This window comes from Tachyglossus aculeatus, chromosome X3, assembly GCF_015852505.1.
Source record: "Tachyglossus aculeatus isolate mTacAcu1 chromosome X3, mTacAcu1.pri, whole genome shotgun sequence".
In the NCBI taxonomy this organism is placed as follows: domain Eukaryota; kingdom Metazoa; phylum Chordata; class Mammalia; order Monotremata; family Tachyglossidae; genus Tachyglossus; species Tachyglossus aculeatus.
Window position 1 is genome coordinate 24,452,959 of NC_052099.1, and position 23,028 is coordinate 24,475,986.

General features: G+C 40.7%; 1 protein-coding gene across 3 annotated transcripts in view; it reads left to right on the top strand.

Moving 5' to 3' along the window:
- CTNND2 (catenin delta 2) overlaps nt 1-23,028 on the top strand; it is a 483,758-nt gene that overhangs the window by 373,856 nt on the left and 86,874 nt on the right. For all 3 annotated transcript variants that reach the window (XM_038770310.1, XM_038770311.1, XM_038770312.1), the window contains one exon: nt 9,008-9,191. In XM_038770310.1, coding sequence (XP_038626238.1) covers nt 9,008-9,191 — 184 coding nt within the window. The remainder of the gene's footprint in view (nt 1-9,007; nt 9,192-23,028) is intronic.

The window sequence follows — 23,028 nt, forward strand, 5'->3', positions numbered from 1 at the left end:
CGTTGTTGGGTAGGGACCGTCTATCCATGTTGCCAACTTGTACTTCCCAAGCGCTTAGTACAGTGCTGTGCAAACAGTAAGTGCTCAATAAATAAAATTGAATGAATGAATGAAATTTTACAGATGAGGAAAATGAGGCTCAGAGATATGAAGAGGCTTTCCCAAGGTCATGCAGCAGGCAGATGACAGAGCTGCAATTAAAACCCAAGTTCTCTGGCTCCCAGGACCAGCCTCTTTCTACTAGGCCACACTGTTTCTCAGTAGTTTTAAGTCAATTTTCAGATCTTCTGTTGGAACCCCAAAGACATTTGCACATACAGAGAAGCAGCGTGGCTCAGTGGAAAGAGCACGGGCTTTGGAGTCAGAGGTCATGGGTTCAAATCCTGACTCCACCAATTGTCAGCTGTGTGACTTTGGGCAAGTCACTTCACTTCTCTAGGTCTCAGTTCCCTTATCTGTAAAATGGGGATGAAGACTGTGAGCCCCACGTGGGACGACCTGATCACCTTGTATCCCCCCAGCGCTTAGAACAGTGCTTTGCACAAAGTAAGCGCTTAACAAATGCCATCATTATTATTATTATATAGGTTAAATAATTCTGGGTTTATTATATAACCCTGTAATAACACAATGCACCATGAAGGCAAAATAAATACTGGGCTATTGTTGGAACATTGGTTTTGTTTAGTGCTCTGTAGTGCTTATTTTAACTAGTCCTATCTATCCAGTAGGTTTGACCAGCTAAAGGGACTTGTGCTTCCCAAGTGCTTAGTACATGCTCTGCACACAGTAAGCGCTCAATAAATACGATTGAATGAATGAATGAATATTGACCTTCATTAAATTCTGCACTGTGGAAAGAATAGACTTTGTTAAGGCTACACTTTTCCCTCTTTGCAATGCTATTTTTGTATTTGCTTCTTGGTTTCCCAATCTTCCTGAAATTTCTGCTTAAGGAGAACCACCCTTCTAGATGTTCCCCTTGGTCTACTCTGTTCCACTCTGGTCTCTTCAAAGTTCCCTATTGTATTGCATTAAAAATCCTGTTCCAAAGACAGAGCTTTTAAACATTTGTTTGTAAAACATTTCTTCTGATTTCCTTACTTAAGTGTACCCTGTTGCAATACTAAATAGAGCAACTGCTTGAATATCATGCTGTCATACATTCCCCATACATTCCCCTCAATGCAGGTAAGTTGCAAGGAGCATCACTTGGATACTAGAGAATTGATACTGTTTGTGGTCCTCTCATCATCTGAAGTTGATTGATGATGGGGATATTGCTCAGAATCTGGATCTGCCATGGATAGTAGTTCCAGGTCTCACAATCTTATTCAATTGTATTTATTGAGCGCTGACTGTGTACAGATCACTGTACCAAGTGCTTGATAGAAAGCTGGACACAAAAATAACTTTTAAGACCTTCAATTTCACATCATGTTTGATAACCCAGTATCACCAGTCTGTTAGTGTCCCAAAGGCCATGCTGCCTTTCTTGATTTGTTTTTGTTTTTGTTTTTTCTTTTCCTCTCATCCATCTTACAGCATTGTTCTGTCTGGGAGTAAAATTCAGTGGAAGACTCAGTTCTCTAATGCCAATGAAATCAGAGATTGTATTTCTAGTTTGCCTGGTTTATTTTCCATCCACGCATAGTTTTGACCATATGATTATATATGATTTGGTCCAATTTTGCTCTTTTTTGCCATGTTAACTTTAGGAAATCCTTTTTTACTTCTGATTTCTTATAATTCCCAAGGAACTAATCTAACATGCTGGAGAAACTACTCTCAAAATACTTATTTGTTTTCCTGTTGAAATGAAGCTTTGTAGTTAATCACACGGGCATCTAACATAATCCAGGATAACTCCTTTGGCAAGTGTCAGAGAACTGGATTATTTAGATTTAGTCTTCCTGGGAGCACAGTAAAATTACTTGTTTAGAAGAATTTCAGTAGGGTCAGATGTCATGGGACCTCAACCCTGGCATTTCTTCGATAGACAAGAGAAATGCAATTGGATGGTGGGGAGACAGAAGGAACCAAGATTTTTATCTTCCCACTGTACCTTTAATGTCTGGTGAAATAAGACAGAACGAGGAAAATTGGTTTGGGGTCCTTTCTGTATCAAGTTATTAATAAAATTAGTATTGTTCTGTGTTTATTTTAGGTAGACTCACAGTAAACCTTTTAACATTTTGTAAAATAGGATCTCTGAACTCAAGACTGACAATATAAGACACAGGAAAACCATTACAACTTGGATGTTAGGGAGACTCACAGTATGCCTTTTAACATTTTGTAAAGCACATAAAAAATAGGGTGTAGGAGCTCAAGACTGACAATATAAGACATAGGAAAACCATTACAACTTGGATGTTATAAAGTTGATAAGGTGAATGCAGATCAATCAATCATATTTATTTATTTGCTATGTGCCAGACATTGTAGTAGGTACAAGTGAATTAGGTTGGTCACTGTCCATGGGGTTCACAGTCTTAATCCTTATTTTACAGATGAGGTAAATGAAGCACAAAGAAGTGAAGCAAATTGTCCGAGTTCACAGAGCAGACAAGTGGCAGAGCAGGGATTAGAACCCAGTTCCTTCTGACTCCCAAACCTGTGCCCTATCCACTAGGCAATGCTGCTTCTCTTTATTGAGCACTTACTGAGTGCAGAGCACTGTACTAAGCACTTGGGAGCATTCAGTGTAACAGAGTTGATGGGATCTCTTAGAAATCTCTGTGTTCATTTATTTCATTCTTGGGCTCCTAGGTTAATGTTCAAATGTTGTAATTTATATAATGTAATATATTACTGCACATAATACTAATAATAATAATGGTGGTATTTGTTAAGTGCTTACTATGTGCAAAGCACTGTTCTAAGTGCTGGGGGGATACAGGATGATCAGGTTGTCCCACTTGAGGCTCACAGTCTTAATCCTCATTTTACAGATGAGGGAACTGAGGCACAGAGAAGTTAAGTGGCATGCCCAAGGTCACACAGCTGACAAGTGGCAGAGCCGGAATTCGAACCCATGACCTCTGACTCCCAAGCCCGTGCTCTTTCCACTGAGCCACACTGCTTCCCCAATATGTGTAACGTAATATGTGTAACACAGTGAGATTACAGGAAGAATTTTAAAGGAGAAGTAGTTCAGGTTAGAAATCTGAGTACAGTAACAATAATAATAATAATAATGGTCTTTGTTAAGTGCTTACTATGTGCCAAGCACTGTTCTAAGCGCTGGGATAGATGCAAGGTAATCACGTTGTCCCACATAGGGCTTACAGTCTTAATCCCCACTTTACAGATGAGGTAACTGAGGTACAGGGAAGTTAAGTGACTTGTCCAAAGTCACATAGCTGACAAGTGGCAGAGCTGGGATTAGAACCCATGACCTCTGACTCTCAAACTTGTGCTCTTTCCACTAAGCCACACTGCTTCAATGTCACAGAAAGATGGAGCATCCAAAATGCCCAAAGCAACAAAATATCCTGATTTGGGAATTATGTATCTGTTCTGCTATGATCAGGCAGAAAAAATTTGCATGGATGATCACTTCCTGGCCCACAGTGCTGGACTCTTTGCAGTTGTCTAGTTGAATCTCAGTAGTGTTTTTCTTTGAAATTACCATTATATCATAAAAGCGTTTATCAAAAACACCTTTCTTTTCATCTGTAGCAGCCTGTATATCTTGGTTTTGTTCTGATTGGCTCTCCCATTTTGAACCCTATGGCATTATTTTGGATTCCATCCACTTGTACTTCTCAGGGCAAGAACCCAACCAACAAGAACCTCATTTCTGTAGCGTGAATAAAACAAAATAGCAGGAAGTTACTAGGTAGGTAAGTTATATGGTTGCTGCATCATCTCAGAGCAGCAGAGAATCATTAATTATGGAAGGAAAGAGTTGAGACCAGTGATGAAGTATCACGGCAGCAGCCACAGAAAGATCAAGGAGAGTAGTAGTTTGAAGGAAAGCAGTGAAGTTACACTGTTAATGTAAATTTAGAAATGATGTTTGTGTTTTTGTAGAACGAAATAAATAGGGATTTCATTCCACTTGCATTTTTGATAACTTAAAAAGGTGTGTGAAAATTGACATAAGCATTTCCATTCCAAACTCCAAATTCCAGTTTTTAACTGGGTCCCAAGTATCAACTATTTGCAAGAGAAGTTAGAAGAAGAACTCTGAAGGCTAGAGACCCCATTTGAACAAGGGTCTAGGAGAAGGGTGTATTTTTATTTTCATTTGTGGGGGGTGGGCATTGGGTGGGGAGGTTGTGGTATTTGTTTAAGTTTACTCTGTGCCAGGCACTATACTAAGCCCCGGGGTGGATACAAGATAATCAGGTTGGACAAAGTCCCTAACCCACATGGAGCTCACAGTCTTAATCCCCATTTTACAGATGAGGTATTTGAGGCACAGAGAAGTTGTGACTTACCCAAGGTCACCCAGCAGGTAAGTGGCAGATCCAGGATTAGAACCGAGGTGCTTTTGAAGTTCTCAAGCTTTAGCATCATTGCCCAGTAAAAACCCCCTCTTCCCAATCATAGCATTGTAAGATCTTCCTAAGATGTCTCAGTGCTAGTGAAGAAATAAAATGTATCACGTGTTAGCCTTTATAGCAGTACCTCTAAAAGTCATTTTTATGAATTGTGTAATTTTTCCTCAAGGAGTGATGCCGTGTGTCACACAGAGTTTAAGCGAGCAAGATTGTCACTTTTCCCAAATTGTTTTCTGAAAATCCTATTATGTTTTGCATTCCAATCATTTTGCCCTCTTCTCTATTCTGCACGCCTTACCACTCTCTGGTTATGTCGCTCTGACTTTGATTCAGAAATTGGAAAAATAAGCATCCCTATCCCCTGATGTCATTTGTTCTGCTTTTAGTCACTGAAAACTTTTCATAATGGCCAAATAGCTAATTCCCCTTCAACTGTCCTTTTCAACCAGCCAGAGAAAGGTCCCAAAACAAATGTTTCTTAAACAGACTCCTGCTGCCGTTTCACATGCACCCTGTCTTAACATTACAACTCAAAATGGGCCATCACCAGAGAGAGCTGCTGACTGCAAGGAATCGTCTTTGGTGACTGCCCCAGGGGGAAAATCTCCACACTGACACAAAGACACTGATTGGAATGAAAAAGCGGAATCCTTTTCTTCTCCTCTGTGGTAGTTCCAGGGTTAGAATACCGTTCCAGTGAACCCTGGGCAGAGAAACCCATTTCCATCCCCTCCAACCTCCAAATTGACTCCCCCCCTTCTTCCTCCCCACAACAGATCAGAACATATTCCCTCCTGCCCTTCCTAAAGCAGGGCTTATATTCCTGCCTCCTCACAAGGCCCAACCATGGCTGTGAGTAGTTTAAAACAGTGCCTGGAGAGGAAGTAGGAGGTTAGAGAGTCTGTTAAATGTTGGTTTGCCTTGATAGCCAGTGGTGGTATCATGGGGCAGTAAGCCCAGGACACTTCATTCTCTTTGCTCAATTTGTTGTCACTTTGGGTCCTGAAAACCTGCATTCATCATCATCATCATCATCATCATCATCATCAATCGTATTTATTGAGCGCTTACTGTGTGCAGAGCACTGTACTAAGCACTTGGGAAGTACAAGTTGGCAACATATAGAGACAGTCCCTACCCAACAGTGGGCTCACAGTCTAAAAGGGGGAGACAGAGAACAAAACCAAACATACTAACAAAATAAAATAAATATATTTCGTATAGTCTGAGAGTATCTAGTCGGCAGTCCCTTGCAATACGGTTTGTGTATTCTCTAGGAAAAGTGACTGTAGACTGTAAATTTATTGTGGCCAGGGAATGTGTCTGTTTATTGTCATATTGTACTCTCCCAAGCACTTAGCACAATGCTTTGTACACAGTAAGCGTTCAAAAAGTACAAGTGAATGAATGCATTGAATGACAGAAAGAAAGTCTAAGAAATGACTTAGAAATCCCCCATTAAGGCCAAGGTGTTATATCTGAAGAGATAAACATTGTAGGGCAACTGCAAGTGAAGCAGAAAGGAAAGTGCTAAAGAATGTGTGGGAAGCAAACATTAACACTCCAAATTCCACTTACTTTGTTTTGTTGACAACCTCCCTGGTTGCTTATTGATAAGTGCTTTTTCCTTTGAAGTAGAAATAAGTTTCAGGCCCCAATAATTATGGAACCAATTTTTAAACAGTAATGGTTCCTGATGCCTGCATTTAGAAACACGAAGATGAATTCTTCAGAGTTTTCAATTTGCATAGCTGTTCAGGTGGCCCGAGAGCTGTAAAGGGGTTACATTTATTTATTACATTAATGTTTCATTTCAGATAATGTTGTGCATCTTCATAAGTGAACCTTTCTACAGAACTCCCCTGCTGCTTATCTATCTAGGCAGAAGCCATAAAGAGATATTTATTCAAAATAAGAAAATCACTTGACTGCTGAGTGATTGCCCCATTATTTTCAGAATCAGTAATATAATCAGTAAAGAATGGCATTTTATTAATGGGTTTTTACACCAAAGTTTTTCAAATTGCTTAGATTAAAACAAAAGTTAAAAGGCTTATTTTACCTGAAATGTTCTTCAGTAGACTCTCCGAGCAGCAGTGGCTCATTGACTGTCAATGGTTTAAACTTCAGAGGACAGACTCTTCAGAAATGATAAATAAATAGTGCTAATGTCATAAATATAATCATTTTATAACTTGGGCCTTGCTGTTCAGTATTTTAAGAATAAATTAAAAATCTTCATTTATCATCTCAATTTCTCAGCTGGACTGCTTAATCAATCAAACACCTGCTGTACGTAGTCCTGTTCTAAGCTCTTGGTAAAATACAGTAGAGGGTATAATAGCCTTGGTCCCCACTCTTGAGGAATTTACAGGCAGGTGGGGGAGAGTGCTACTAAAATTACAAAGAGGCAGTTGTAGAGTATATAAAATACATAAATAAGTGCTAAGGGGGTTGTCAATTATCTAAGTTGACAGGTGGCACCAGTTTTCTAAAGTGGCATTGGGGAGGGGGATAAAGTGGAGAGATTAGAAATTAATTGGGAAAGGAGATGTACTTTTCTAAGTGCTCTGCACATGTACAATGCATACAGTGTTCTGCACACAACAGACAGTAAATATTACAGAGTGGCAATTGTTTGCAGCATTCATTCAATCATATTTATTGAGTGCTTACTGTGTGCAGAGCACTGTTCCAAGTGTTTGGAAAAGTAATAATAATAATGGTATTTGTTAAGCGCTTACTATATGCCAGACATTGTTCTAAGCGCTGGGGTAGGTACAAGGTAATCAGGTTGTCCCATTTGGGGCTCACAGTCTTAATCCCCATTTTACAAGTGAGGTAACTGGGGCAGAGAGAAGTGAAGTGACTTGCCCAAGATCACACAGCAGACAAGTGGCGCAGCCGGAATTAGAACCCATGACCTCTGACTCCCAAGCCCATCCTCTTGCCACTAACCCCATAGAGACAATCCCTGCCCACAAAGAGTTCACAGTCTAGAGGGATGAGATCCCAGACTAGAGCATCGGACCTGCTGAAAAATGAGAAATTGACCGACTGGTTTTTACACAGAACTGAAAAGTACACTGAGTTGTCAAGGGGGTAGTTGAAACCTCAACCCTCAGCAACTTACATATTATGCATATTCAATTGTATATCAAATTTTTCAGCTAATTTGTACTACTAATGCCTTTCCTCCTGACCCTACTATTTATGAAAAGCTTTTGTTTGTTTTCCTACCCCATTTGATTGTATGGTCTTTGAAGGCAGGGGATATAAGTTGTGCATCTCTTATACTCTCCCAAGCACTTAGCTATGCTTCACACTTGGCAGGCACCCATTAATTATAATGATGAAAGAGACATGACAGAAGCTTTGGCAGATAGGGCCTAATAGGAGGTGAGACCTTAGGGCCTTCAAAATCTGCATCAATCCTCCTCTCATTCCATTTAAGTGTCTCTGATAGGCCATTAGGTAGTAAAGGCCAAGGGAAACCTAAGCTTAAATTCACCCCCATTTGCTTATTAAAGTCCTTTTGCATGCAAGCACTTAATACAGTGCTCTGCCCACAGTAAGCACTCAATAAATACCATCGATTGATTCCCCAAGTCTACATTTACCATCCTCCCTCAGCATTACTGGGGAAAATTTCAGTTGGATTACACAATGGTGTGGTTGGGGTAATAAAGCAGGGAGGAGGAAGAAAAGTACTGGAATGTTGCTAGGGTGAGCACCCAAGAACCTCCATTAACCTGGATTAAATGCTTAGTTTACCCCCCAAATAAAGTGGCCTTTTCTGGATCTACCAGTGCTGTCCTCTCTTTTATATCAGCAAAATCAGCAGCAGCTTCATTTTTCCTTCTGTCTGTTGCAAGTATATTTTTTCCTCAGCAAAGTCAAATCCACAAGGAACCCAAGAAAACAGAAAGCAGTTCATAGTGTCTAATGAGTCCTGCCTTCTGATTTTCACTGAGTCCATCCTAATTTATTTCAGGCCTTGGGCTCCTAGGCTAGTCTCACTTTTTTACTTGGTTTAGTTGAGCAACTGTAATGCCATAACCTTTCCCCATGTGGATGTTAAAAGCAGTGGCATTCTGAGTAAAGCAAATATGATTGAAAAGAACGGGTTTAAAGTATAAGAGGTTCAGTCCATTGAGTTTCCAGTGGAAGGCAGTCTGATCTATGTCATAAGCTCAATCAGTTCTTCTGACTCTGGTTATTTTCCATTATAAAACATAGATAACTAAGTCATGACCCCGTTGAGCAATTGTCAGAATTTGACAGCCTTATTTCAGAGAGTCCAAGGAAAGCTGCCCCAGGAACTGAAATTTCTTTTTTATCTTTTAATGAAACTTAAGGGGGCAAACTGTTAGTGGGGCAGGCTACATGTGCTATCTTGTCTTTCTCTGTCAGTCTTATTTATGGTAAAAGAGGAAACAGTTTTGAACTAAGAAGCCTAGATTTCTTGAGCACTAATTTTTATTTATATCTTGTAGGGGTTCTCTGGAATCTCTCTTCTTGTGATGCCCTTAAAATGCCAATTATCCAGGATGCCCTCGCAGTGTTGACCAATGCAGTGATTATCCCTCATTCCGGATGGGAAAATTCTCCACTCCAGGATGATCGTAAAATTCAACTTCATTCATCACAGGTGCTGCGCAATGCCACTGGGTGCCTAAGGTAAGCCTAGAAACACTCCGTTGACTCAGGTTTCTAATGGGAATTGAAAGTCTGTGTTTCTCTAATAATGTCAACCCTCTGGGCTAATCGCCATCGCTCTGTAGAACCTAGCTCCACCAGGCTTTGTTCCTTCTCACACTTCCTACTGGACGAGCTTTGGTGGAGGGTCTGAATCCAATTGAGCTTTCCTACACTCCCATGGCTCAAGGTAAAGTGTTTGTTCCCAAAGAGAGAAGCAGCATGGCATAGTGGAAAGAACACAGGCTTGGGAGTCAGAAGACCTGGATTCTAATCTCTGCTTCTCCACTTGTCTGCTGTAAGACCTGGGGCAAGTCACTTGACTTCCCTGTGCCTCAGTTACTTTGCAAAATGGGGATTAAAGCTGTGATAGCCATGCTGGACTGAGACTCTGTCCAACCAGACTAGTTGTATCTGTGCCAACATTTAGTACAGAGCCTGGCATATAGTAAGCATTTAGCAAATACCATAAAAAAAAATCCCATAAACTAATCCTGCATTTTCTCTTTGTGGGCAGGCATGAGGAAACTTACAAACTGGGCCTACTTCAACCTAACCATAACCTAAACCATCGTTCCACATCCGGTTTTGATTCCCCAACTTCTCAGGATACAGAAGGGAAAATTTTCACATACCATCTTTTCAACCTGAATGATAACAGAGCTTCAGGTTGTCCCCAAATAATCTTATCTTTGTCTTGAAAGCACATGACCTAGTAGAAAGAGCATATGCCTGGGTGTCAGGGACACCTGTATTCTAGTCCCAATTCTGCCATTTTTTAATGGTATTTGTTAAGTGCTTACTATGTGCCAGGCACTGTATTAAGTGCTGGGGTGGATACAAGCAAATTGGGTTGGACTCAATCTCTGTCCCACATGGGGCTCACAGTCTCAATCCTCATTTTACAGATGAGGTGACTGAGGCACAGAGAATTGAAGTAACTTGCCCAAGGTCACACAGTAGATAAGTGGTGGAGCCGGGATTAGAATCCATGACCTGACTTGCAGGGGCATGTTCTATCCACTACCCCATGCTGCTTCTCAGCATTTGCCTGCTGCGGGACCTTGGGAAAGTCATTTAGTTTCTTTGTGTCTCAATTTCCTCATCGGTAAAATGGTGATGAAATACCTGTTCTCCCTCCCCGTTAGACTGAGTTGCCAAGGGGGAGAGGAACTGTGTTTGACTTGATTATCTTGTCTATAACTCAATCCTGAGTACTGTGCTTCGCACAAAGCAAGTGCTTAAAAATTATTGTTGTTATCATCATTATTGCTGTTAGCAGCATGCCCTAGCAGTCAGAAGACGAGGGTTCTAACCCTGACTCTGTCATTTGTCTGCTTTGTGACCTGGGGCAAATTACTGAACTCTTCTGTGCTTCAGTTTCCTCATCTGCCAAATGGGGATCCAACATCTGTTCTCCCTCCTACTTAGACCGTGAGTCCATGTAGGACCTAATTATCTTGTATCTACTTAGTACGGTGATTATATAGTAAGCACTTAACAAATACTATTATTATTATTATCATCAGCATCATGATTGAAGTATCTTAAAGTGCATCAGCCCCACCACAAATATTGCTGTCTTACTCTAGCATTGATTTGCGTCCACCCATTATGCCAAAAATTTTCATAACTGCAGTCGATATAATTAAGCCAAGTAAGAGCAAGTTGACTTTATTCAGATATTTGGATATGTTTTCACATAGTGTGAGAAATTTAGCAAAAAAGTTTAATAGAGTTGCTAAGAAATTCAGACCTCTACTATAGAGTGGACAGACCTTAATGATGTTCTGTAGCAATCCATTCTTATTATATCTAATATGGTTTTCTAGAAGTGGAGTTTTCATTCCCAAATGAAACTTGGCCAATTTGTGATTCTAGGATATAGCTTGCATTCAACACATAAACAGACAGACCCAAGCTGCATTGATTAGGCAAATACAGTTTTTTGTCACTAGTTATATCAGCTATTTCTTCTTGTCATTGCTTCTTGTAGCTGGAAGCTTTTGTAATCCCAGTAAGTATCAGCCTCAAAAAAAAAAAAAAGTTATTCGAGGTACTAAAAGTAACAGATAGGTAGTTGTGAGCAATACAAGTCAAAGCACTTTCTGAAAGGCCGACTGTCCCTCTGGGAAATTGGGATGTCATTGATTCTTCTTTGTTTGCCTGATCCTTCTCACTTTTGGAAACATAAATAATGACACTGATGTGCTTCAAGACCCTGGGGAGTAGCACTACAAAGAACCAAACCATTTTTATGAGTTGGTAAAATAATTGCAAGTCTCTGTCAGATAATCTGACAATAATTCCAAGGAGCCTGGATGGAAGTAACAGGGCAAAGCTGATATGTGATATAACCCGGCTTCTCAAATGAGAGCACTTAACACATTCATATTTTTAATAGGAGCCTGAAAATGATCTCTTGAGATTGGCTGGCTCAGAAATCACAATTATAACTGCAGACTACAGTCTGATAGTTTCCCTAACCCCAGTCTGGGCCTGAGAAGAAGGCAAATCACCTCTGCCATACCAGTAGTAATTACCTTGTGACTGATGGTAATGATATACCTTTCACTGGCTCAACAAGTACTAGCCCTCCAGCTCAGTGTGTGTATGAATGGCTGGCACACATTCTATGTAGGCTGTAGTCTGCAGTGATAATCTTGATGTATGAGTCGCAAGGTCAGGTAATCAATTTTTATTTTCTGGTAAATATATACATATACACAAAAATACAGATAGGCATATACGTCAAACAGCGAAATATGTGTAGAGGAATATTATTTATTTGAATTTATAATATTAGGTATATGCAGCAAATAATTCCACCGGTGAATTATTGGTGAGGAAGCGCCTATATTTCTTTTGTTCTAGAGACATAGTGTTGAAAATCTAAATTGCAACCTAAATTACCAGGCTACTTGGTTGTTGTTTCATAGCACTGTATCTTAGGTGGCCAAAGGAGGGAAGGAAATTGTACCTAACGGTTGTTAGAAAATACGTCAAAAAGTATGTCACTAAAGCAAAGCATAGATGTGACTGTCATTGTATAGTACTAGACTAGTATTAGTAATTGTGCTATAATTGTAAAATCAATTATATGAAAAATAGTGTATTTTACTTTGGGATCCAGAAAGGATAGAATCATTATCTCAAGATAATATATCATTATTTCAAGAATGCCTTGACAGTAGTCCACCAGGAAAACTTTTACAAAAAATTTTGTAGCAGTGAGTATGGGAAATCTTTACTGAACTTACTTTGAAAAATAAGTGATGGGGTTTTTTTCCAGTTTAAAATTGCATCAAGCTATGGTTCCAAAACAGTATTGAGATAAATCTTGAATTTGAGTGAGCTACAACTGAAGGCTGCTCTGTATTTATTTAGTTATTTAGGACTTCAAAGAAAAATGAGTAGCATTTGTAAGTCCTTTATTGTGTATAATTGAAAAGCTCTTGTGTCATAGAATCACTTTGTGAAATTATGTTAGCCATAAACAGCTAGAGTTTCTTTGACAAATCACCTTTGAGTGTTTGTCCTTTGGTGGCTTTGCTAACTTTTCACAGCTCATTTCCTTTTGCCTCTGAACCATTAATTTTAGTTATTCTACCACAGCTTTGGCATCTTGTCCTGAAGGACAACAACTCCATGGTATTTCTTTCTATTTATCTTCCTGTTCTCATGAAAATGTTAGGATTTTCAAAGGATTTCATTTCTTAAAAATGCTATTAAACTCAGTTTAACACAAAAAAGATGAGCTCTTTCCTTCTGGAGTACGTCATTGCATGACCTTGGTAGACAAACCACCAAACTAGGAAAATTATAGTGTTAATATAGGTTATGTTATATATGTTAATGTTAATACAAAGTGCTTCTATGGACCCAAATAGGACAGATTTTTTTAATGTGGGTCCAAAAATGAATAGATCTCCCAATCAGATATTCTGTCTAACCAAGAATATATCTGACAAGTAATAACTAGTTTTCAAAGCATAAAATAAAATCCCAATACTTCTAAATATGAAAAGCCTAAGCATACTGAGACCTTAAACTCTTTCCACCAAGTAAGCGTGAGTAGGGGGGAGCAAGTGCATTAGCCATTAGCCACAGTTAACAGCTCTGTAGGGGAGAAAGGGGCCTATACCTTTCTATCCAGGAAGGTAGCCATGTGAGGAACTGACTTCAACCAATCTTTGCAAATCTGGGTGACAAATGCAGAAATGGAAATGAAGAGGTAAACATGGCAGTGATCATTATTTATGGTTGTGCCTTTCGAAAGATTCCTCAGCTCAAAGAAACATCAAGGGAAAGGTGATGTTATGTTGTTCTTGCAGTCACCTCATAGGTAAGCAGTTACCGAAATATCATATTTTTGCATTGAAAGAGAAAGAATAGTATGATGCTCTAAGAAGCAATCAAAAAAAGGTTGACCAGCTAAGCTTTAACTGATTTCTATCTGGCATAGAGCATTTATATCATTTCAAACTGCCCTGCTTTGTACATGACCCTTTTTGAGTGCTTCAGTGTAATTTGGTTATTTTTGCAGGTTTTGCTTCCTTTGCAAAAAGAAAACAAGTCAGGTTTCGATTTGTGGAGTAAAATCATATGCCCTAATGAGGCTCAACAATAAATCATTTGTATACCTGTTCTTCTGGTTATGCAAATGTAACAAAAAAGCTCAGTTAATTTTCTCTTACTATAAAGCAATGTTTAGTGATTGCTTCTCCCAGATAAAACCTTAAAATGAAGGAGAATTACAGTAGCCAACTCTTTCTTCTTATGGCCCCATAACTTTTATATATTTTTAAAAATCCAATTTCTTTCTCCACTGCCTTCCAAATTGTATAATGTTGCCTAAAAGCAACTGGTGTGGAGAGGGTCAAAAGAAGCACCATTAACCAGACATTCAAGAAAGGAAGAACCCACATAAATTTGACTGGTTGCTTATATCCTAACCCTTTCCCATATTTCATAACTTTCTACCGAGATCTGTTTATAAATTATTAAAGGCAGAGCAGTATTAGAAATGTAAAATCCCTGTATGGGTTGCTGTTCAAAGACGCAATATTTTATCAACCTCCCATTTAGATGAATATGTCAGGTTTTGAATCCGAGTTGCCTTGTTACAGTTCACAACATTGCGGGACATATTCTTGATCTCTCATAGTGAAGAACAGACAGTCAGTCTCCTTTCTCACCATCCAGCGTTACCTTGCTGTTACCCAGGGAGTGCCAAAGCAGGGTCTTGAATAATAATAATAATAATGATGATGGTGGCATTTGTTAAGCACTTACTATGTGCCAGGCACTGTGCTAAACGTTGGAGTGGATACAAGCAAATTGAGTTGGACATAGTCTCACCCCTAAACAGATGATTAAACTGAGGCACCAAGAAGTGAAGTGACTTACTCAAGGTCACACAGCAGACAAGTGGCTTGAAGTCAAATGTGAATGTTTTGATTTTCATGGAAAGGACAGCGGGGCCTGGACCCCTGCCCTGTTCTCCCTTCCAACCAGGCAGAGAGATAACTGGAGAACAGTGAAGAAAGGCAAACCATGCATAACTCCGGGGTTAGCCCCCAAACCAGTCAGGTCTTCTGGCCCTCCCAACTGGTAATGACCTGGCCCTGGGCTAGCTCAAGGGGCCTATATTCCTGACATTGGACCCAAAGCTGATGGTTTTTGCTCATAGATGAAGTCTTTCCAGGAATGCAGATCATCTAGTTTCCACACTCTTTTCTTCAAGGTCACTGTGGGGAAAAGTGGCCAGGAAGCCCCAAACCCCTGAGATCTGTGGGGCAGAAGATCCTGAGAGAATGGACCTTTGGCCTCAGAGGGCAAAGTAGTAGTTAAAATAGTAGTGGCTCTTCTGAAGCCCTCTCAATGAGCAAAGCACTGGGCTACATGCTAAAGGGAAATACAAACCCACTGCCTTCCACAAGGTCCCTGGCTCACAGAAGAGTCACAATCTTGAGTGGTGATGGGGAGGCCAGACACAAAGGGAAAGAATAACAGGGTCAATTGAACAGAAACTATAACCAATATAAAAAAAATGGTTACTTCTGGGAGGGGATGGAGAGGGTTGCCACTACCATCTGAGGTGGATCTCAGTAATAATAATAACTGTGGTATTTGTTAAGTAGTTACTATATGTGAGGCACTGTACTAAGCCCTGGGGTGTATACAGGCATATCGGGTTGGACACAGTCCCTGTTCCACACTTTCATTCAGTCGGATTTATTGAGCCCTTACTGTGTGCAGGGCACTTTACCAAGGGCTTGGGAAGTACAAATTGGCAACAGATCAATCAATCAATCGTATTTATTGAGCACTTACTGTGTGCAGAGCACTGTACTAAGCACTTGGGAAATACAAGTTGGCAACATATAGAGACGGTCCCTACTCAACAACGGGCTCACAGTCTAGAAGGTGGAGACAGACAACAAAACAAGTAGACAGGTGGCTCACAATCTTAATCCCCACTTTAGAGATGAGGAAAGTGAGGCACAGAGAAGTTAAGTGACTTGTCCAAGGTCACACAGCAGACAAATGTGAGAGCCAGAATTAGAACCCCAGTCTTTCAGACTCCTAGGCCCATGCTCTAGCCAACAGGCCATGCTGCTTCCAGAGTGGCAATGGCAGTTACAAAGGCAGTTGCCATTTGGATTGGGAGTCCCAAAATGTTTTTCGGTTTCCATCAGGATGCTGTATGATTCTAAAAGCTAGACATGGGTGTAACTTCAAAATAATAATAATAATAATAATAATTATGGTCTTTGTTAAGCACTTACTATGTGCAAAGCACTGTTCTAAGCGCTGGGGGGGATACAAGGTGATCAGGTTGTCCCATGCGGGGCTCACAGTCTTCATCCCCATTTGACAGATGAGGTAACTGGGGCACAGAGAAGTTAAGTGGCTTGCCCAAGGTCATGCAGCTGACAAGTGGGGGAGCCGGGATTCGAACCCATGGCCTCTGACTCCCAAGCCCGTGCTCTTTCCACTGAGCCACACCGCTTCTCTTAATCAATCTCAAAATCTCAAAACCATTCTCAGCCAAAACCTGGAAGAGGAGAGAATTTGAGAAGCAGCATAGCCTAGTAGAAGGGGTATGGGAATTAGGACCAGGGTGCTAATCCTTTCTCTGCTACTTAATAATAATAACTGTGGTATTTGTTAATCACTTACTATGTGCCAGGCACCATAGTAAAGCGCTGGAGTAGATACAAGCTAATCGGGTTGGACACAATAATTCCCCAAATCAGTGCTCTGGGGAACAATATGTGTATGGTTCACAGTCTCAATCCCCATTTTACTGAGGCACAGAGAAGTTAAGTGACTTGCCCAAGATCACACAGAGCCGGAATTAGAACCCCATACTTCTGATTCCCAGGCCCATGCTGTAAACACTGGGCCACACTACTTCTCATAAGCTGCTGTATGACTTTGGGCAAGTCGCATAACTTCTCTGTCCTTCAGCTTCCTCATCTGTACAATGGGGATTAAATACCTATTCTCCCTCCTACTTAGAACTGTGAGCCCATTAGAACTGTGTTCTACCTAATTAGCTTTTATCTACCCTCAGTACTTAATACAGCCCTAGGCACATAGAAAGAGTGGAACAAATGCCACGATAATACTTTGATAAGTTCCCTAAAATCAAGATCCCCATCTATTTTGTAGAAGAACGTTCCTTTTCAAAATAGGGATCAGCCTCCACAACCACCACCCGACAAAGGCATCTTGAAGCAGTTGTGGGCTGAACAGAATAAATGACTCTCAATTACTCATTGGTGCAAATCAACCCAGTTCAGGTTTCATATTTAGTCTTAATTTGTAGCACAAACTAAAGCATTGCCTACCGGGAACCAATCATTTTCTTTCTCTACCTCAGTCACAGGTTTGTTTTCCATCTCGGAGGGGAAGCCATTAGCATGCCTGACCTTTAGTGTAACCTTCTCTGCTAGGTGATTGTCACTGGAAGGCACAATACATCATTCTCTTCTGTATCAAGCACTCAACTAGTGGGGAAGATATTGTGTAGTTGGCACATTACCTGGAGTTAATGAATGCCACCAACTAATTACTTTTCCCTAAAGGTAACTTATTACTGGAAAGTAGCTATGTTCGCACAAAGATTCTATTCTGGAGTAGCAGGCCCACCAAGAGGCAAAATGAAAGGATCGACTGATTGAATCACCCCCTTCCCTTCATAATTCTTATTAATACCACTGTCTAGACTTGAATATAGACAACACTGTTCCATCTAGGGTTACATTTTGTCTGAGCATATTTGGGGCAAACACTTATAATTGCTAATTGGGGGTTAATTTACTCCCAACAAATGTTAGTTCTGCAGAGTAGGAAGCCCCATCAGTCTGTTCTGATCCATTAGCTTGATACCTTCTATGGTTGTATATTTGTGAAGTTATTGGCTAGGTTGCTGTAGGTAGCAAATTATTCTTCCTGCAAATATGATTATTTCAAATAATAATAATAATGGCATTTATTAAGCACTTACTATGTGCAAAGCACTGTTGTAAGCGCTGGGGAGGTTACAAGGTGATCAGGTTGTCCCATGTCGGGCTCACAATCTTCATCCCCATTTTACAGAGGAGAAATGAATATTGTACTGTGTACTGTGTCATTCAGGGGTCTTACACAACTATTAAGAAAAAATGATATTCCTAGAGGATCAGGCCATTCACAGTCTTTTTGAGGGAAGCAGTTTTCTTTCCCTTGATCAGAACCCCCTGAGAATTTGGAGGACGTATTTATTTCCATAACATATTTGAAATGTAGGACTGGTTCATTTTCTCCTGAAACATAAAGAAAACTTACAGGTTCTTATTTCTGTTCTCTAGCAGTGTCATTGCATTGGTCATGTAGTATGATTACATGTCATTTGTTCTTGACCTCTCTTGCTCACTTACAACTGGAACAGATTAAAAGGATGGCTGTTACCGAATCAGATAGAGCAGAATGTCACCTATAGGAACTTGCGTAGTAGGCTCACAAAGGAACTGATACCAGGGTTTATTACTATTTTCTAGTGCTAGATCCAATTTCCAGGGAGATAATTGAGACAGATTGGCCTCATGTTTCCATTTGAACACCTATTCAGAGCCCCTGACCTCAGGCAGCAGTGTTCTAAATGACAGCAGTAAGACAATCAACATATGCAGACCCACCAAAACTACCACAATGCTTCACAATAGCACAGAATCAGAAACTATGGCAGAGGTCCATATGGGGTGAAGTATTCCATGTTTCTTACCTCTGAGATCTGTAAGCTGAGGCAAGTCAAGGAATGAAGAATGCCTAGAGCAGTATAGCCAGTTGATATTATCATCCTTCCAAGAAGCATTGAATACACAATGGAATAATCAGAGAAGGGAAAAAAAGAATAATCCAATCCATCCAATTTGCTTCACATAGATTCACCAATTGCTCTCCTTTTAGCGCACTTCCCCCCCCTTCATTAACATTCTAACCCTAATTACTCTCCCATCTTCATTTTTCTCCATTGTCTTCTATTGCCTCCAACCCAGACACTTCTTTCTTCTCTTTTCTTCTTCTCTCTTCACCTCAACCCTTGAAGTGATAGTAATCAGCATAGTATAGTAGATAGAGCACATGCCTGGGAGTCAGAAGATCAGGGATTCTAATCACAGTTCCACCACTTATCTGCTGTGTGACCTTGGGGAAGTCACTTTACTTCTCTGGGCCTTAGTTACCTCATCTGTAAAATGGGGATTGAGACTGTGAACGCCGCATGGGACAGGGACTGTGTCCAACCTGATTTGCTTGTATCCACCTCAGCGCTTAGTAAGTGCCTGGCCCATGGGAAGCGCTTAACAAATACCATAATTATTATTACCCAAAAATAACAGGGAATGAAATAGCAAAACAATGCTACAGCCAGATTTATTTTAATCTCCATGCCCTTCACTCTTGGAATGTTATAAATTCCAAGACATATGTTCCGAAGAGGGTATTTCCAGTGGTAAGAATTTACCCATGCTTGCAAGGGACACTGAAGAGATCAGTATGGGATGCACAGTCCCTTCCCCATTGCAGCTTCACATAAAGAATGTCCTCATCTGGGTTTTTGCATTTCTGGGGCTATTTCCATACCACCTCTTGCTCTCGAGATCTTCATGATCCCTCTTTTTCCCATTCTTGATCACCTATTGCCAGGCTGGTATGTCTACCACTGTTTCTCTCTTAGCAACCAATTCCTCTCTTTCCACATAAAGCAGGAAAGCCGACAGGACACATTTCAGTAGCTTCTGGCTCCCCAGTTTTTTGAGGGGGAGGTGCAATTCTAAGTAGGAAGGAGGAGAAGGGGGTAATAGATGCCCCACATTAGACTCCCAGGGGACATCGGTGCTTTTTATTGGTTCCTTTTTTATGTGTTTTCCCAGTCATTCATAGCACAAAAGTTTCACGGCCAAAGGCCGTGATTTTATTGGATTGTCCCATCTTCTTTCCAAGCATATATTTCAGTGCTGTGCATCCAGCAGCTTCTCAGCACCCCAGATTTACCCCAGTGCTTAAACTATTCCCTTATCTTATGTCACTGTTTCAGGGCAGTAGTAGTTGTAAGGGACTCTTTAGTGTCTGCAGGAGATCAGTTCCAAAACCCTTGGAACATTAAAGCAAGCCACAGGAGGTCATTAAATGAAGCCCTACTAACCTGGTAAAAAAGAATGTGTCTCTGAAGGCATGTAACTTATGCCAGAAAAGTAACATGAGCCCTAGGAGAATTGAGACAATTAAATATTAATTACTGTTGGTTATGAGGACACCACCATCTGTGTGCTGATAACACACATCTAAGAGCAAGCTCTTTGCAAAGTGTATCGTGACAAGAGAACGCTTCAGTCTTTAGTCTTAAGGGAACATTTATTGTATTTAAAGGTTTTTTAAAAGCATTTGAATGTGAGTGAATTATTAAATGGAAATGTGTTGCGGGATGGAGGGCTGACTTTTAGATGACTTTCTACTAGGTTGTAAACTTCTTGAGGGCAGGGATTGTTTTCACTATCTCTATTGAGTTCTCCTTTCTGCTTAATAAAGTGTCCTAGACTGAATAAGTGTTCAGCAAATGACATTGATTAATTGGCTTCTCTAGAGCTTTCCAGTCTTGGGTTTCTCTGACTAAATCCAGGAGAGCAAGTAGAGTTGAGGAGGACCAGAATTTATTTTATTCTAAGGTGGCCGTCCAAGTGTTGCGTCTCTTCAACTTCTGACCTGTCTATGCTAGAGGGATGGTTTGCTAAAAGACATGAAAAATATGGTGTAACCCTCTCTGGCAGATGGAACAGTAGCAAGAAGCAAAGGAAGATGCAATAGCTGTTCTAGTGAGCAGGCATCTGGAGTTCAGGGCAAGCTATGAGTGAATGGCAGATGGCAACAAGCCAGCAGTATTACTGGAACTGAAAAAAAATGCGTCTAAGACTATTAATCAATCAGTAGTATTTACTGAGCACTTACTGTGCGCAAAACACTGTATAAAGCACTTGGGAGAGTACAGTACAATAGAGTTTGTAGGCATGAGCCCTGCCCACAAGGAGCTAGAGGAGGAACAAGACCTGTTTCTTTTCTTCCTCACCCCTCCTACTCAGACAAGATGATATAGGCATGACAACCTGGAGTGTGGTGTTGGTTGTTTTGTGGAGGTGCTTTGAACAGGTGAGATGGAAGTTTGTTTTTACTAATCATGATGTCTTACAGGCTATTTAGTGATGGAACAGTTTGGAAGAGGTGATTTAATCAAGGAGCATCTGAACTAGCTCAGGTTTCTCAGACCAAGGCTGAACTGATGTATAGTTGCAGACTGCAGTGGACTTGTAACTATATTGGCCTTCTGTATAGTGCAATAAACAGGCAGTGTATCTCCTGTCATATTCACTTTGGTTGGGGCAGAAGTGTACCAGGCTCGACTATTTCCAGTTCCCTTTAGCATGAAGAACTCAGCTAGGAAAATCCAGGCTAGCCATTTGATCTGAATGCTTCTATTTGGGGCCTGTACTTAGCTAGTTCTGTGCCCCAATCCCACCTCCTGAAACGGGATCAGGCTCATAGGAGTAGACAGCATCTTCCTTAGCTTCCTTTCTCAGTTCAGCTCTCTCTTTTTTTTTAATGGCATTTATTAAGCGCTTACTATGTGCAAAGCACTGTTCTAAGCGCTGGAGAGGTTACAAGTGATCAGGTTGTCCCATGCGGGGCTCTTTCCTTATGTACTCTCCCTCCACCTGCCAGAAGAGCATCAGTGGCATGTGGTGCTTTCAGCGATAAAAACCTACACCGTCCCCCCCAATTCTCACCTGGACTTCTTTCTCTGAGGAGCTAACCCAACAGCCCCTGAAAACTGGTGCCTATGCTGACTAATAAATGTCCACTGGACTGCAGTAGCAGCCTCCTTATTCGTTTCTCTGCCTTAAACCTCTCCCTGCTTTGATCTGTCTTGCAATCACCTGCTTCTCTGGGGCTTTCAAATGCTGTTGTTCTAACTTTACTTGCTCTTTCTCCATGAAAGGAACTCTTCTAGTGCTCAAGAAATCTTCATCGGGGAGAAATACTCATGTTGAGGAACGTGTACCTAATGGGATATAAAAGTGGCTAAGGGAGAAAATCTAACATTATCAAGGCATAATTGCATTTCTCGGCAGTAGATAAGCTGATAAATTATGACAAGTATGTTTACGAGGAATGAGGTGATGAATTAAAGTGAAAGCAGGAAGAGTTGTTCTCATAATCAGCATTAATAAACCAGAGGATAATGCTTTAACAATCTCCATTAATAATACAGTTGAAAATGCCACATCTTGCTCTGCAAGACTCATAAACACATAATCTAACACCAAAAGGCAGGTAACTTATTAGCTATGATCATTTGAGGCAGCTCTTCCATGTGGCCATCAACAGAAAGGATATAACCAGACCGGATTATAAATCAGAGTGATGTAAGATTCACTTGGCCATTATTTTGACTGTGGCAATTTATAGCATTTTGTACTCTAAAATAGAAATCTCAGTAGTATTTCCATGATGGTAAATTCTTTGTAGGCGGGATCATGCCTAATGATTCTAGTGTTCGCTCTAAGCACTCAATACCATGCTTTGCACACAAGAACTCAATAAACAGTAGCAATTCATTGAATTTAATGTTATTGGTCAAGATCTAAACTGTGAATCTAAAGCGATCTAAATCGTAATTGTCTCTCGAACTCAGCTCCTGTGGATTTTCCTACAAAAGAAGCCTTCCCTCAAAAAGCCCTCATTTTCTCTACCCTCTCTGCTCTGTGCCACCTATATACTTGGATCTGTACCCCTTAAACACTTGGCATTTACCCCACCCTCAGTCTCACAGCGCTTATGTACGTATCCTTACATTCTACCATTTCCCCTAGCCATAATTTTGTGTCCTTCTTCCTCTCTAGACTGTAAACTTCTTGTGGGCAGGGATCCTGCCTACCAACTCTGTTATAATGTACTTTCCCAAGCACTCCATTCAGTGCCCTGCACACAGTAATAATAATAGTAATGATGGCATTTGTTAAGCGCTTACTATGTGCAAAGCACTGTTCTAAGCGCGGGGGAGGTTACAGGGTGATCAGGTTGTCCCAAATGGGGCTCACAATCTTTATCCCCATTTTACAGATGAGGGAACTGGGGCCCAGAGAAGTTAAGTGACTTGCCCAAGGTCACACAGCCGACCAGGGGCAGAGCCAGGATTCGAACCCATGACCTCTGCATGGCCTGGTGGATAGAGCATCAGCCTGGGAGTCAAAAGGACCTGGATCATAATCCCTTC